The sequence below is a fragment of the Dasypus novemcinctus genome, chromosome 17 (genome assembly GCF_030445035.2).
Source record: "Dasypus novemcinctus isolate mDasNov1 chromosome 17, mDasNov1.1.hap2, whole genome shotgun sequence".
NCBI classification, from domain to species: domain Eukaryota; kingdom Metazoa; phylum Chordata; class Mammalia; order Cingulata; family Dasypodidae; genus Dasypus; species Dasypus novemcinctus.
In genome coordinates this window covers 26,603,540-26,620,846 of record NC_080689.1, presented here as the reverse complement: position 1 = coordinate 26,620,846, position 17,307 = coordinate 26,603,540, and the positions used below count along the sequence as shown (strand labels likewise).

The following is a 17,307-nucleotide window of genomic DNA, read 5'->3' as shown; positions in this document are numbered from 1 at the left end:
CCAAGGCTCTTCATGATTCAGTCCCTTCCTGTCCCTCTGGCTTAATTTCTACCACTTCCACCTGGCACAGTACAAAGAAAAAGCATCACCCTACTGTTTTATGCTCGTGGGCTTTTTCTCATGCTTCCCTTCCCCACCTCATTCTTCACATAGCCAACTTCTGGCCAGCTTTTAAAATCGAATTTAGACATGCAACTAGAATGCCTTTTCTAACCACCTCACCCCGGGAGGGTTGAAATACCATTCTCTACCTGCTCCCGCAGTTTATTAGAATTCTGTGTTTTTGTGTCTTCCTCCTGCACTAAACTAGTGATCCTGAAGAGCAGAGACAAGTTCCATTTATTTTTGAACCCTCAGCACTTAGCATAGAACCTGGTCCAAGGCAGATGTTCAGTGTTTGCTATAAAAATGAATGAATGAAAGGAGTCAGGAATCCTCAATCTGTTCCCACTTGCATAGAAATGAGAATAGGCAGACGACAGTCTTGGGCAAACCCATCGGCTAAGGATTCCTAGAGTTTGATCCAAGTATTAGACTTAGTAATACATGGTGCAGGTAAAGTCAGTCCTGAACTATGTCCTTTTCAAGATGTGCCAATACAGAGCTGCTGTGTAAAGCGTAACCACCACTTCTAAAACATGTTAAACAAGGAAGTGGCAGCACAAGTTAGAACTATTATGTTACTCTCTGCTTAATCAGAGATGGCTTTTGTTCCAATCCACATGCAGGAAAATTGTTTGCTCAGAAACTATTAACCCTTTCATCCTTGCATGGATATGTATTTATTTGTTTTGCTATTTTTTGTTTTTTCTTCTTTTGGGATATGTATTTAAACACCTATTTAAATGCCCCAAGTCTTGCGGAGACCAAGGTTAGACATCAAAATACCAAATATTGACATGGCAGCCAAAGATGGGGAGGTGTGCGTCTTACTGGGATCTGCAAATTAATGTGACACCCATTTCCAGTCAAAAGGAAGGCAAGCGGGAATGAACTCAGTTTTGCAGGAACTTTGAAATAAGTCCACACTGAGTTCGGGCAACTTGCCTCCTCCCTAGCTACAAAAAAAAAGGATGGTTGGGGTCTGGGAGTGAGGTAGGCTGGCACACAGAGTTTTCTGTATTTCAAACACTTTAAACACATTAGGTGCGCCTAACAGGAAGAGGAAGAAACCCGCAGGCCTGGAACTTGCGGGCAGTGCTTTGAAAGTGAGGTGCAACTTTGACGGTGCCACTGCTTAGGCCCAAAGGCCCGGGACAACTGTAACCCTTTGAGTATGTGTGTGTATGTGTGTGTGTGTGGGGGGGTGGATTCTAAAAAGAGTCAAGGTCTTTTCTGCATCTCTTGCTGTCAGACATATAAGAGAGCAGATCTGCTCTTTGTGCCCTGGTTATTGGAGAACAGGCGCTAACATCCGCCCTTTTAATCCCCAAGAAGGGCACAGGCTTCTCCGGGCTCTACCTCAAACCCTGTGCTAACAGGCCAGTCTCGAGGGCGTTTCCGAGTCCCTGGGCTAGACTCGGCTCTAGAATCACCTCGCTGCACTCTGGACATCTAGGGACATCGCGCCGCTGAGGCCCGGGGCTGCCGGCGCTGTGGTTCGGTTTTACTTTACCCTCCTTACTTCCAAATAGGTCTGTTTTTCGCTTTGGGACCTCTGTTGGGGGAAGAAGGTCCTGGGCGCGCCGCGAGAGGCGGCGGCGGAGGCGGCAGGGGCGTGGAGCGGCGCGGCGCGCTCGGCCTTGAGCGGCGCGCGGCCGCCGCTGCTGCTGCGCGTGCTGTAGAGGCGCGGGGCCACGCCCTCGGCGGGTGGCGCGCGCGGGAACTCCTTGAGCGAGCGGCTCAGCGGCTTGGCCTTGCCGTGCGCCTGCGCCTGCGCCTGCGCCGCCGCCTCCAGCTTGTAGGCGCCGCTGCTGCCCGCCGGCGACGTGGCGCTCTTGGGCAGCGGCTGGAGCGCGTGCTCGGGCCGCTCCGCCTCCATGGCGAAGCTGACGGGCCGCAGGAAGCAGATGTCCAGACTGGACTCGGAAGAGGCGGGCGAGCAGTTCTCGAAGAGGACCGGGGCTTGGAAAGGCTCCTCGTCGTAGGGCGCGGGCAGCGCGAAGATCTCGCCGCCGTACTCGAACTCCTCGTAGCCCGCGGGCACGAAGCCGCGGGCGTCGGTCAGGAGCTCGGCCGGGGCACGCAGGGAGCGCTCCACGTTGCCCAGCGGCTCGGCCGGGGCGGGCTCGAAGTCCATCTCCGGAATGGCCTGCAGGGGCCCGGCGAGCGCCTTCACGTCCTGCTCGGCGGCACAGAACTGCGCCGGCGCCAGAAGGCTCTCGGGCCTCTCGTGCTTTCTGCTCTCCATCTCCCACTCGCTGGGCTTCCCGGGCTGCATGCTCTCCATCAGGCTTTGCTGTTGGCTTTTCTTCACTGGGGGCATCAAATGTCTTTAAAAGGGAAACAGAATACAAAAGAGGTGTGCTTACGTTTTGTTAGTGTAGGCCTCTCACCAAGCAGCACCTAGGCCGGGAGCAGCACGCATCCTGCCAGACACTGTGTGGGTATAAAAGTGCCAGATCCTTTCCCCTCTGCCTCTCCTAGGCGCTTGTGGTCGTTACCCACCAAGCTCCACAAAACTTGTCCGAGTAAGGAGTTCCCACGAGCCCCCGTCCCCCAGGTGAGAGAGGAAGTGGCAGTCCGTAAAGCAGATGCCCGAAGTATCCACTGCGAAGCATGTCTAGCTGGCTGCTGAACTAAGGCAGCCACTCCTTGTGGAAGTTCTAACCCTCCCTACCACCTGTCAGTGTCCAAGGCATCGCTTTTCTCTCTTCTCTCCCTCTTTTGCTCTAGCAGAGTCATACAACTTTTGTTCGACTCTTTGATCTTCATGCTTAAAAAAAATTAAATTCCTAGGTGAGATAAATGTGGCATGATTTTGATAACTGTTGAATCTAGATTCTGAGCATATGGGGTTCGCTGTACTCTTTGGAGTATATTTGAAATGTTCATAATACAAAAACTAAATTATTTATGGCTATAAAGCATGCTGTGTAGGTCATCTCAAACTTCCACCTACAAAAACATTGCCAAAATGTGAACAGTGGCGCTCTGAATCTACCCAATTTCATGTAGGGTTTTGTTTTAAAATCATGGGTAACTAATAATTTGCATAGTTTATAAATTAAGATAGCTTACCCATCAGATCAGATATGATTTTCCAGTTGTGCTGGAATTTAATCACCCAACTGATGAACTACTGCACACTGACCTAAACTGATTATTCTGCTAGTTTATTATTAATATTTTAATTATACAAAAATACATAAAGAATGAAAATGTAGAAGCTCACGCTGAGTATTTTACTCTGGCGACCATAAGATGAAAATTAGGAAGTTCAGTGTCTTAGGTTGCAAAATGATCCTACCCATATTATGGAATTTCTCCCTCTCTGCATATGCACTTGCATTTATCACAGATACATAGTTTCACAATTCTAAGAGATGAGGGCAGAAAGAAGGGGAAAGAAAAGGATTTATTTTATGTTGTTGGTCAATCACTCCTTCCACTGAATTGGAATTACAAAATCTGTAGTGATTAAAAATTGAAATAATGTCAATTATCTATGCCTTATTTCATTGTAATTTTAGGACAAAAGTAACTTCTTGTATGACTTACAGATTTTCTTTAAAGTAATAAAACCCAAAGTAGAAATTACAGTCAGGAATTTGATTTGTAAGAAAAGTCTATATTTTGAGTTTTGGTTTCCCATGTTCTTTCAGAAATCCTGATTTCAAAAGCAGCCAGGTTGACTTTATCTTTGTCCTTCAGATGAGTTCCAGATATGAAAATAGCCCTGTCCTTGCCTTAGGAATCCCCAAGATGTTTACAAAAGCTTAGTGTGCTGGAAGGCTGTGTTCTGAGACTTTAAAAGACCATCAAATCTTACAGCTGCCCAGAACAGCTTTCAGAGATGCAGTCATAAGTGGCAAGGAGAGTTTATCAAGTCCCTTTCTAGAAGAGCTTCAGGGAGACTTAGGAAAGGCTAAACAACATTCTTTCTGTGTCATCTCAGATCTGTTTCTCATCCTCAGAGCCCAGACTTCTTCCGTCCGCCAGCTGGAGTTTCCTTTCCCTCCACGCTATCTTTTGGAAACTTGAACATGGTTCCCACTCTTTTAAGGGTCTATAAAATGCCTTCCTGTCCTCTTAACTACTCTCTTCCGCTCTTATCATTGTCCAAATCCAAGGAGACTCGGTGGTAGTGGGCAATGGTGTGTGTGGTAAAATTGTTAGGAGCAACTTTCAGCCTATAGACATGACCCTTACACTAGTGCCTTCCTCAGCTTTGGGTCAGCTGATAGGGGAGAAGTCCTGTAGGTCATACTCTGAATCCATGCTGGCATATTTTCCCACACAGACTGCCTGTGACCCGAGGTCATTACCATGACCTTTTCCACAGCAGCAGGTGCTTACGTGACAGCAGGACCAGAACTGGGAGCAGAAGGGTAGGGGTGCAGCATCTCTTCTGAGTGGATCCCACTGTCACGGACAGCCTCGGGGCCTGCAGTGGGGGAAGCATCTTGTCCAGCATTCGCACACTGGGAAGCCAGTCCTTTATACAGCTTCACCATGGATGACCTAACAGAATGGAGGTAATAATTCTCAGGGTGGAAACTGGGAAATTGGCTGTCTGAACATGCAGATTATGCCAAGAAAGCTAGACAGTGTTTCTCAGATTATACTCAGCCCTGAAGATCTCTCAGTCACCCTAGGACTTCGACAAACCACGTTGCCTAAACACTAGGGTGCAAGTTGGCTGCTGGGCAAGAGTGAGGATATTGATTTAACTGGCTGAAATGAGCTTGGGGGTGGCATGGGGAAGACATCCGCCCTTAGAGGAGACCTGGCTTCGATATAGCATCATTTTCTTGTCCAAAGCACAGAAATGACTCTGTTTTCCTCCAGGTGGGTTAGGATGAGGCTGAGGAAAGTTCAGGTCATTAGGAAGCTCTGCTATGGGCTGCTTCTCTTCCTTCTGAAGCCCAGATTTTCCAGAATCTGTTTCCTTTTTCTTAGTGTGAAATATATTCAGCTCTCCCTTCCCTTATTTGCTTTATTTTTATCCGGAGCACTTATCACCATCTAACTTATTTATTAACAGATTGACTAGTTATAGAAAGTGTGCTGCATGGAGCACAGATTCTTATGTTTTCTTCACTGCAGTATATTTAGTACCTAGAACAGCGCCTAACACACAACAGGTGCTCAATAAAGGTTTGTTGAATTAATGAAGGGAACTGCATTTTGGCCTTTGAATTTGCAATTCTGAACCAGCAGATTTAGGGAAGCTGAGCTATTTGTTAGGTGATCAGCAACATAGGATAAGAGGGGGTCGGTATAGGTGTTAGAATGAAATTACTATTTTTCTAAAGTAAATTCCGCCAGGTAGAAGGTGCCTCCCTGCTGTAGTCAGCCTGGCCACCTCTCTCCCTTCTCCCTCCCACTTCCCTTCTACTGCACCCCCCCCCATCACTGTATTTCAGCCACTTCATACACAATGTGTTTTTTGTGACAGACACCTAGATTGACTAGTCTCCATCCTGGTTCTCAGAAACCTTTGATTGACCCCCAGATGCACCATCAGAACCTTACTTCTTGAGCTTTTTCCGTTTCTGAATAAGCAAATCCTCATTGCATTGAAACAGCAGAGTGTAGTGTGAGATAAATACTCGAAGTCGCTGAACACACACCAGAAGTAGGTAATAGTCAGGGTGTTCCTGCTCTGTGAACTTCAGGACATTCTAGAGGGAGGAGAAAAGGAAGCAGTAGTGAATAATTAGAATGAAAAGTTGTTTTGTCTCCTCTGCACCTTGCCTTGATCTGTTGTGTGAGTTTCACAGCCAGTTAGTCACAACTAACAATACTTATGGCCCATCTATTTATTAGCTGAAAGGTCAGACTTACTGCTTTCCATCCATCATACCAAGGGAAAATAAGTCACCATTGCCCATGTTTGACTTGGATGTGAATCTAAAATAGTTCCATCTGAAAAATTTAAAGAATCTAAAAAAGTAGATCGCTGGGGTAATAGAAGCATTCTAGCAATTTGCCTATAAAGCACTATTTAACCCAAAGGAGTCAGACCAGTGGTAAGAATGTCAGACCTCAAGGCAGGCTGGTAGAGATGTTCACAATCATGTGCAGCCTGGTGGCGCCTCTTATTACATTGCCTACCCTGCTCTAGTGCAGCCAGTCAGCATTGGACTTGGATTTGGGGAAGCTAACATTGATTACTTCCTGTTGCCAGGCACTAAGCCCTTTACATATACTATCTCATTTAATTTTTACAACAACCCTATTAGGTAGGTGGAATTATTGCTTCCATTTAACTAATCAGGAAATCAAGGCATGGAGAAGTTAAGTAAACCTCACGAAGTCACACATGTAGTGAATAGCGGAACCAGGATTTGAACTTAGACAGTAGATGCCTAGTGGCAATGCTCCAAAATGTGTTCATCACTTGCAATTAATGTACTACACTAATGAAAGAAGCTGTTAATGTGGGGGAAAGTGGGAGGTGTGGAAAGTGGGGCATATGGGAATCCCTTATTTATTTTTTTTATGTAACATTTTATGTAATCTAAATATCTTTTAAAAATAAGAAATATACATTTTTAAAGAAATCAGACAGTAGAATCAGGGCTCTTATTTGCCATACTTTTCTGCTTCCAAGACCTGACTTTCAGTTCTAGTTTTATGTGTTAACTTGGGCACATTACTTAACTTCTTTGACACTCTTATTTCCTCATCTTAAAAAAATGGCATTAGTGATACTTCATGAGACTGTTTAAAGAATTAAATGAAATTATTGTGAAAAAAAAAGTGCTTTTAAAAATATAAAATCAGAATACCACTTTACACCTACTAAGATGGCTATATAAAAAATAAAGAGAAAACAAAATAACAAGGGTTGGTGAAGATACATATACCCAAAAGAACTGACAACAGGGACTCAAATAGATACCTGTAATCCAATGTTCATAGCAGCATTATTCACGATAACCAAAAGATGGAAATAACCCGTGTCAACTGACGGATGACTAAATAAACAAAATGTGATCTTTCTATATAATGGAATGTTATTCAGTCACAAAACTAGATGACATTCTGATACAAGCTACAACATGGAGGAAACTCAAAAACATTATGCTAAGTGAAATAAGCCAGACACAAAAGTACAATATTGCAAAACTCCATTTATGTAAAATATCTAGAATAGACAAATACCCAGAGACAGGAAGTTGTTTAGAGATTACCAGGGACTTGTGGGAGTAAGGAATGGGAAGTTATTGTTTAATGGGTACAGAACTTCTATTTGGGTTGATGGAAAATTTTGGAAATAGGTAGTGATGACAGTTGCACAACATTATGAATGTAATTAATGTCACAGAATTGTACACTTAAAATGGTTAAAATGGCAAATTAAAAAACAACAAATTATACCGTTCAAAGGCTTTTCAATATTGATACTGGACTATTTCTTCCTGAGGTTAATCCCAAGCGTTTCTAATATTTAAATTAAGATTCTGAATTAGTTAGGAAGATCAGTCAGCAATTAAACTGCAACAGGTGGGTGGGGGGAAGAAATGGGGCTGGTAAGGGTGATGTTGAACCTGTCTTTCAACTCTTCTGGAATGCTACAGGCTCTGGGGGTAAATGGTGTGAAAAAGTCAACACATCAGTTTCTTCATGCCTCTTCTGTGATGTAGCACATAAGCAATGTAGACCCTTGGGCCCAAGCAAAAAGGAAGTAAGTAGTCAGGATAGTTGTTGGATAGATATTTTAGATATTTCCTAGGTTGCTAAAGAACCAAGGTGTAAGGGACTGAGTAAGGTGCTTCGAGTCTAGCAGGAACTGTTATTGAAAGATCCTAGATCTGCAGAGATGGAGATTGCTGGTAAATAAAGATAAAACTTCAAAGACAGGCATCATGAGTCAAAAATTTCGGGAGGTAGAGATTTTGGTTCATACCACAGGGTGGGGATGGGGTAATAATAATCAAAATCACTTAAACGTTCCTTGGAAATATTAATGATTTCATGCGCCTTCACAGTGTTGGAAGCCAAAAGCAATCGTTAAGCGTGAAAATCAGTTTGGTGGCTTGCCCAGCCATGCCTACCTGCAGATGTATCAGGTATTCAGGGATGCGCTGGACTATGTGAAAAAACAGTGTGTAGATGTCAGATTTAATCTCTTCATCACCCTGAATGAAAGAAAGGTGGAGTCACTCCTCAGTGTCCCTCTAGCTCTGGCAGCAGACCCCAGAGTCAGTCCCACCAAAGGAAGAAGGGTTTACCCTGGGAGCATTTTATTCCTCTAGGATGTCCTACAGCATTGATCTCTCATTGGAGGGCCACATGTTCAGGAACATGCCCAAGGAGTCAACTCTTCTCGAGCAGGAAGTAGATCATATACTTCCTTTGAACCCACCTAACTTTCCAGACCATTCCCTCAGCAGCCCATCCTAGCTCAGTGCTAGACAGAAGTGGGTACTCTACAGTTGAGTGCAAGGAATTCTCTAGCAAGTGATCATTATGCAGTTGTTCTACCAGTCAACTGGGGACTCATGAGAGTGGGGAAGGGAGTGTGAATGCAAACTGGTCAGCTGACCCCCAAAGCAGAAAACATGGGTTTTCTCCATTCCTTTCCTTTCCTTCTCTTCCTTTTCCCAAATATTTGCTGAGTGCTAATATGTGATAGTCATTGTACTGAGTTAGGAGTGGTGGGAATGCAGAAGTAGAAATTTCATGACTGAGCTCCTTACCTCTTATGAAGCTTGATGAACCCTCAGCTTTAGGGCTTCTAATACCATTTGCTCCTACTGATCTAAATTAACTAGATTTGTTATATATTCATATGTGCTTATTGAGCACCCAGTGTATTATAGCAGTAGTAATACTTAGCTACATGACTAGAGCCACTTTACCATCTTATCAGCTGACAGACTCAGGATGACCCGAGTTTAACATTCAAATTCTTATCTTCTGAGCTTGGAAAAACCACATACAGCATGCAAGCCACAGTCTAAAGATCTCTGCTAAGAACAGCATGTTGGTAAGACAGGGCAAGAACCAAAGCAACATCCCCGATCCTTGAGTGGGCTCCTTTAGCTCCAGGGACGGATGTCAGTGGCTCTGTTGAAGTCATCCCGCAGCCTGGAGAACAAGCTCAAAGTGCAAGTGCTGTACTTACGATATGATGAGCAGCATCTTATAGCTGCACGTGTAAACAAAGGAGAGCACATACCTACAGATAACTCACCTCCTTCAGAACAACAACATGAACCAAAGAGATGCATTCTGGCAGGTCCCTCAGGTAGGCAACATAATAATCCAAGAAATTATTCTTGAAAACAAATACAAAAATGCATGGTAAGAACCTGAAAACAGGGATGGAGCCATGTACATTAAAAACAGTATTTTGTAGAGCTTATCATAACCACAGTTTTGTGTTCATTAATATCATTTTGGGTTTTAATTCATATTTTTTAAAAAATTCTTTTGCTTTTAAGATACACATCCTTGTAGGCTTAGAAACTAAAATTTAATCGCACTGTTTTAATGAGAGAATGTGAAATGATAAATAAAGGTGGGGATGGGTGGGTCATTTAAGTTGGAAAAGAATTTAAAAATTACTAAACAATAAAAATGCATTTTGTCTCTGCAATGCTTTTTAATTTCAATCATCTACATCCAAATGAGGAACTTTGCCCAAACCACCTTCTAGCGTCTAGACCAGTGGTTCTCAACTTTTCCCACCAAGTCAAGGTAGATTCACCGATGCAATATTTCCCCCACCAAGTCAAGGTAGATTCACTGATGCAATATTTCCTCAGGAAAATAATTCTTACCATTCTAATAAATGGCAATTAGAAAATAATTCTCATAATAGACCACAGTTCTATTTCCATAGCTATAACAACTCTCAGCTCTAGAAAGCATACTGAGCACAAGTGACAGTAGAAGGATAATGCTAAACTCACTCATCTTTACAAATAAATCATTTGCAAACTTTGTATTGTTAACCCAGAGTTGAGAATCACTGATATATAGAAGTTGATTTCACGCAAAATCTGTCTTGCTGACCAATTTTAACTGACTCACACAATATTTTAAAATAAGAAAAATTTACACAAATTTCTGTATTTTTAACTTCTCTTAAAATTATCAGAATATCTGGCAAGTCTAGTTCTCCCTTTCTGCATAGTAATTGGACAAAGCTGCACAGCTATTCCTTGTAGGAAAGTACATCTGCCTCATTTAAGCACACTTCCCACCAGTCCAGACTGTATTGCATTCAGCTCATTTGTGTCACTGTCTGGCCCTGTTCGACGTTTGAGTGTCCACCTTGTGGCCTGGATCATATTTTCTGTTGTAGAAATTAGAGAGATTTCAAAATAAAGCACCCTTTCTCCAAAGAAGCAGAAACAAAAACATTCAAGACAAATAGCCACCCATCACATTTTTAAAGATCATTAAGGAGTGAAAACAGAGTGTGAAAATACATATTAAAAATACATATGTATACTCAAGCCATCATATATGCATTTAATATATATGTATGTACATATGTGTACACACATACATACACTTACACACATGTATATTCAATGGGTCAGTATAGTTCTGTATAGTATACACAGTGTATTCTATACATTCTATATACTGTATACTCTAAATACAGTATAGGGAATGAGAACTGGAATTTAAAAATACTGGGTTCCAGGGAGGGGATGTGGCTCAAGTGGTTGAGCCCTCACCTCTCACATGGAGGTCCCAGATTGGGTTCCTGATGCCTCCTGAAAAAACAACAACAAAAAGCAAACAACAAGCAAAACAAACAAATGAAAAACCAACTCAGGAAAGCCAATGTGGCTCAGTGGTCGAGTGCCAGCTTCCTTGAAAAAAAAATACTGGATTATAGTCACAGATCTACAATTGTATAATGAGCTGGGTATTTCAAAAGTCTTTTATTCTCTCTGGACCTTTTCCCACTCTCTCTAGAATGAGATTACCCTAGATCTTTGTGGTTCCTCCATCTCTGAAATTCACTGATTCTAGATTCTCCATTAAGAGAAGCAGACAAGTGAGAAACAGATCCATGTAATTCAAGTTTATAGAAGATAAAACAACAACAAAAAAAACACAACTCACCTCATCATTTGTCAACTTAAGGAATAAATCTCCAAGGACTCCCTGGCGTGGCCACTTCAAGACCCTTTCCTGCAAGGCATGAAGTAAATCCAGGTGCTGCTGGACAAGGTACCGTAAAGAACCAGGGAAGAGGCTTGAAACAGAATAGAGATAATGACACACACCAGGTGTAGAGAAGAAAAGACCCTAGAAGAACATATGCAGCAGGTCCTAGTTTCCCAGCCAGACTTAATACTCCAAGTCACACTTCCGCATTTAGGATTCAAAAAAAACCTTGTCTTTGTAGACCTCACAGCACATCTCCTCAGACCACGAAAAGACCCTTTTACTGATGACCCTTGTACAAATCAATGTTGAACTAATAAAGAGCACATTGCCTGAACGGACCTTTTAAACGTACACTGGTGCACTCTCATTCAGATGACAGAGGAAATTCTAACTGCAATATTTTTCAGTGTTTTAAAGTTACTCCCATTTGAGGCTCAAAACACTATTCTAATTAGTGTAGATGACAGTGTGAAGGTGGCACTCGGTCATTCTTAGCCCCTGGGTCAGAGGCTGCTACTTAGATAAGTAGGAAAAAAATGCATTTAAAGCTGGGAACCAAGAGCTCGGATGTTTGGGATATGAGACTGTTCCTCTTCCACTTTCTTCCAGTTTCTAAGAGAAGTTCTGTGGCAAGGACAGGGTATTTCCTGGAGAGGCTGCAGAGCAGGCCTGCTGCTCCCTGGAGTTTCACGGAGCCCTGCCCTACCCACCTCACAGCCTCCCTGTCACTCGGTGTGCCTCATTTTTTTTTTTTTAGAGGAATGAAGGGAGGAAGAGAAGCCTGAGACGGGTGGTATGGGGAGGAGGGGTAGAAAGAGAGTCATGGGAGGCAGAAGGGGGAGAGGGTGGGGTGCCCAGAGACCTATAAGAATGAGGAAGGGAGGGTTGTTTTTTTTTTAATCTAAAATTAGATTTATTGCATTTTGCGCAGTAGGAAATCCATGCAGCAAAAGAAACTAGCACAATTTTTAATACATTTTAAAAATAAAATTATGGGAAGCCGATGAAGCTCAAGTGATTGGGCTTCTGCCTACCATATGGGAGGACCCGGGTTTGATCCCTGGGGCCTCCTGGTAAAAAAAATAAAATAAAATAAAAATAACATTAAAAACAGGGGATGGGGTCGGCAAATGCACCAAGTTCTAGTATCCTTGGCTCCCTGGAAGAGAGAGTTTGGAAATGGAATCACCCGTTCTCCATAGGGAATGAGTTCATTTCTTAAATGCCAGGAATGCTTCCATGGCCTCTGGATGCAAATACACAGACCTCTGGGGCGAGAGGGATGGGGAAGAGACCACTAACGGAAAAGCAGCTACACATTCACCTAATTCAGTGAGACTCTCAAGACCACAAGTTCACCAAAGACAAAGGGAAAGGCTGCTTGTCTTTAGGACCTACCTTATTTGACTATTTCCCCAGGGTCTAATGAGAGTGTATTAGGGAAACTTGGGGTGACAAGCCAACCCCAAACAAGCAGGCCTTTGTTGAGAACAGTAGGAAGGACCCCAGATTGGGAGGACTGGTTTGTTCAACCTGTCACCAAGCAAAGCAATGCTCCCCTGTGGCTGTAGCTCAGAAAGGACACACCCCCCAAAATAGGGTACCCAGCCCTGGGAGAAGAGGCAAGGATCCCTTCCACTGTCATCTCCCACCCTCCCCTTCTTGTGCCATGAGCCTCCACGAAGCAAGGCCAGCTGATCCATCAAGACACAAGGGAGACCTGCTGATCTGAGCTCTTACTGCTGGAGTCGTGCACCAGCTAAGCCGAGCAATTCCTGTCCAGATCAGAGGGGAATCCGGAGGGGGGGACCAGGAGACACTGACCACATGGAGGCAGACCTGATGGATCTGACCCGAAGAGTGAAACTTCTGCCCCAGCAAAACTTAGATGTGAAGGACTGCTCCCCATCCAGTCGATAAATGCCTTTGGGTAATATTTCTGGTGTGATATTAGAGATGTTAGGATACCGTAGTGATGAGTCGTCCAGTACAGGTTATGTAATATGCCTGGGATTATCTTTCTTCGTTTTTCCTTCCTCTCTCCCTCCCTTCCATCTTTCCTTCTTCTTTCTTTCTAGAAAACTGCCTTCTACTGCACTATGACCTGCAGAGTCGGAGACCTAGATCCTCCTAGTCTGTCCACTGGGGTAACTGAAATTTCAGGGTGGGATCAGAGAAGGCTAATGCTCCCAAAAGTTACATTAAGAGCAATGGCCTATGGTGGTCCTGTGCCAAATATTGGAAAAATGCCTTAAATGTTAAAAAAAAAAATGTCACCAGGATATTACCTGAAATCACAGAGGAATGTAGAGGGGTGAGCCAGGAGATGGACAGCAAAGAAAGAAAGAAGACAAGAAGCGCGCGCACACACACAAGCTCTTTCACTGTTTTTCCTAGAGCCAGATCTGCCTCCCAGAAGCAGACTTGTTTTCCTGAAGACAAAAGGATTCATTGCTCAGCTTCCTTCCAATTTCTTCCTTCCTGGGGGTGAAGTTATAGCAATACGGATAGTCTATTCTTTTAAAAACCTTCAAAGTTATTTCAGCCCCCACATTACAGTACTTAAACAGTGGGGGAAATAAACTACAAGCCATCAAAGAAAACCCTGTTATAGTTTCAGATGAGTAACTGAGCGCATGCCAAAACAGCTCCTGAGCCGCAGCGGCAGGAGGGCACCGGGTTTGCTGAGCCTCGATGACTGAACATGTGCCACCTGGTGGGGATGGGTGGCCGAAAGCTGGCTGAGTTCTTGAGCGTGGCCCTGGGAGCTCGGCTTATGCGGCTGGCGGCCCCCGCTGACGGCTGCCCCTGCCCCGCGAGGGTTCAGACAGGACTGTTTGATGCTGAGGTTGTGCCTCTGTCTGTATCAATCAGACAGAAACAAGCAAACGAGCAAGCAGTCCCCAGGCTTTGCCCGGCCCGGGCCCCGCCGCGCCCTGGCAGCCGGGGGCGGGGCGGGCTTGAACAGGGCTGGGAGGCTCCCGAGCGCGTCACTGTTTTCTAGGGAAAAACCTGAAGTTTTATTTTCTAGGTTGGAGAAGGCATGGCAACCTCTGGTTTGAGTGTCAAGTTGAGGGGTAGTAGGTGTTATTTCATCCTCAGGTTACTTCCTGAAGGCTTGGGATCTGTGATTGGAAAGGTAGCAAATGTTAAATAAATGGATCTTCATCTTTGTATGAGGAAAAATGTCAATAGGGAAAATGAATAATCTCATTTTCTTCTGCATTTCATCCAGCTGGTTTACTGGAACCATAGACAGAAGCTTAGAAAAGCTTAGAAAAAAGAAGAAACACCGCAAGTAAAAGAGGGTTATGAAAACGTAACCCAAGGGGGGAAAAGGAAAAAAAACTGCAGAGTTTAAAACCAGGAACTTCATATTTAGTAATAATTACGAGTAATATTCAAATTGAATTGGGTTGAAGCTTTTCTCTACTTGGTCTACGATAAAAAAAAGGGTTAGCTTAGCAAATACTAATATGAATAGCATTATCATGGATATGATCAACTAGCATTATCTCACTTTCATTGAGGATTGTATGATAGTTCTAATTTTCTCATCTCCTAGCTTTAGGGGAAAAGGTCCACTCCTTCCTTAGTGAAACATCCTGAGAGAATGTCCTAGAGAAGAAGGAAGTGACAAGATGTAGGAAAGGTCTTGAACCTTCAGAGAGTTAAGAACGTATCTGGCCACCCTACTTGCCAAGTCAGAGGAGGTCCAAAGTGCAAATCTTTGAGCTGGTCAAAAGGGAAGCCTGAGTTTTGACGTAGGAAGGGACAGAAAGTTTGTTTCTGGCTATTGAGAAACTTGGCACGTGGCTGTCGTGGTCACAGTGATGTCCTTGAAACCAGGAGGGCCTTAGAAAAGCGGGTGTGCAGTGAAAAGAGCACATGGCGCAAGGTCAAGGCCTGGGCAGGAATTCTGGCTCTAATGGGGCATGTGGCTTTACAGCTCCCCGGGCCTTGGTCTTGGTAAAGTGGGACTCACAGGGTCCTTGTGAAGATTTAGTGAAGTTCTGAACGAGGCCCTAGCCCAGGACCTGGTGCCTGTGTTGCAGAGTAGACAAGTCCCTCTTTCTCCCCATCTCTAGGCCCCTCCCCACATTTTCAGACTAGGGAGAGATGCTGCTGGCTTAGAATCTTAGAAGTGGCAGCAAAGACACACCGAAAGGGAGCCGTGCCTTCAGATTTGGTTAATGTACACTGAGCAGGTCTTCGGCCACAGCAAGATGCTCAGGACCTTAGAGACTCGCTAGAGGGGCAGAAGAGGCATCTGGGAGGGCAGTGCAAGCTGCACTGGGGTCTAGGAGGGAGAATCAAATGGCCAGAGGGGGAAGGAAGGGCGAGCAAGGAGCTGGGTGGCCACTGCGAGAAGGCGAAGCTCAGCCCAGAGCCCACCACTCTGGCCATGCCATATCACCCCTTCTGTTCCTTGTTTCATCTTTTGTTTACCTTGGTTTTGCAATTAAAATAATTCTTGCAAACAGTCAAGCCACTTGTGGGTTTGTCGGGGAATAGCTCCTCACCTCAGTCATTTAGATATGGGGAGCAGTGTGTTTTGGTGATTGGGTGTCCTGCTGGCAGCTGCAAAGCCAAGGAAAATTGGGGGGATGATAAGGAGCAGGAGAATATGAGGGGCTTCCCTAGATAGATCCACAGTTTATGACCCATCAGCTTATATTACCTTATAGAAAAGCAGAAATATACCTTATGGAATATTTAAGGTAATAATGCTACATTTGTCCAATATCTAGATTTTCCATTCAAGCCTTTTCCTCAATTAATCTGGATGATTACATCCTTATTACATTGGTCTTTTTCACCAAATAATACTTTCCTCTTTCCTGCTTTCTCCTAACGGAAAGGGAAGCAGAGAAAACCTAAAGACAATACACAGATATAGACGGGGAAGCGTTGTAACACTGGAGCTACCGAGCTGTTACAGTACATTACACACCCTTTGGAAATATTACCCCACAGCACACATGGTTACACACACACACATACATTACCCAGTATTATGGTACCACCTGAACAAATAAAAGAGAGGCCTAAGGCCAGAGTTAGGTCAAATCTTTGTCATTTATCTAATAGCTCCTTAGTGCTTCCTCCCTCCACCACAGCCATTCTCTTGTACCTCCACGGACCTGAGATTCCAGGCAGATGGCAATGCGGAGAGCAGGGCTTCCCTCCTTGTAGCATGTATTCAGACTTTAGGTTGTTTTGTTGTGTTTTGTTTGTAGGAAACACGGGGGATTGAACCCAGGACCTGGTACATGGGAAGCAACCCTGAGCTTACACCCACTCCCCACCCCTTTAGGTTCTTAACAGACGCACCAGGGACTCTTCAGGCCCAGGGGCCTAGACTCATATTTTTACCTGCTGAAAGCCTAATTGTGGGACTTGCCAGGGGTTACCTGCTACCACTTCCTGTTCTCTTTTCCAAGACTGTTTTTAGACTCTTCATAAGTCCCAGAATCCCCAAAGTGGAAACAATAAACAACTTACCTTAAATCCTAATCACTCTGAAAAGAAAGGCAATGAATACATGGATACCTTCTCTCCTTGGAATTCCTCTTGCCATCAGACCCCTGGAATGTTGCCTTTATCTTCAGGATTAGAGAGATGTTAATGACGTATTTTCTTTCCGATTCAAGCAATTCTAGAGCCACAGTCTGTCTTTTAGCTTTAAAAACAAACCAAAGAGGGAATTTGTGAAAAATGTTTTTAATTAGAGAATTTGTAGGTTTACAGAAAAATCATATAAAAAATACAGCATTCCCGTGTCCTGCCCGCCCCTCCACCCCATCCCATTATTAACACTTTGCACTAGTGTGGTCCCTTTGTTACAGTTGACGGAAGAATATTATAATTGTACTGTTAACTACAGTCCATCATTTATAATAGGGTTCACTGTGCTGTACATTCCTATGTCCTGTCTTTTAATTTTTATCCAAAGGGAATTTTTGTTAACTGCTCCCTCCCAACAGAAAGCAATAAAAAGATATTGAAAGCAATAAAAAGAAATGTCAGCAAGTTTTTGGGAGATGGAAAGCAGAATGG

General features: G+C 43.9%; 1 protein-coding gene across 6 annotated transcripts in view; it reads right to left on the bottom strand.

The window, feature by feature from the left end:
* Nucleotides 1–17,307, bottom strand: part of ARHGEF33 (Rho guanine nucleotide exchange factor 33) — a 73,844-nt gene that overhangs the window by 10,701 nt on the left and 45,836 nt on the right. For 3 of the 6 annotated variants that reach the window (XM_058278423.1, XM_023586784.2, XM_012522461.3), the window contains 7 exons: nucleotides 16,801–16,930; nucleotides 11,200–11,332; nucleotides 9,308–9,391; nucleotides 8,166–8,249; nucleotides 5,638–5,786; nucleotides 4,459–4,623; nucleotides 1,616–2,432 (listed from right to left, as the gene is read on the bottom strand). In XM_058278423.1, the coding sequence (XP_058134406.1) occupies nucleotides 1,616–2,432; nucleotides 4,459–4,623; nucleotides 5,638–5,786; nucleotides 8,166–8,249; nucleotides 9,308–9,391; nucleotides 11,200–11,332; nucleotides 16,801–16,930 (1,562 nt within the window). The remainder of the gene's footprint in view (nucleotides 1–1,615; nucleotides 2,433–4,458; nucleotides 4,624–5,637; nucleotides 5,787–8,165; nucleotides 8,250–9,307; nucleotides 9,392–11,199; nucleotides 11,333–16,800; nucleotides 16,931–17,307) is intronic. The other 3 variants (XM_058278426.1, XM_058278424.1, XM_004451247.3) reach the window with 1 other exon arrangement.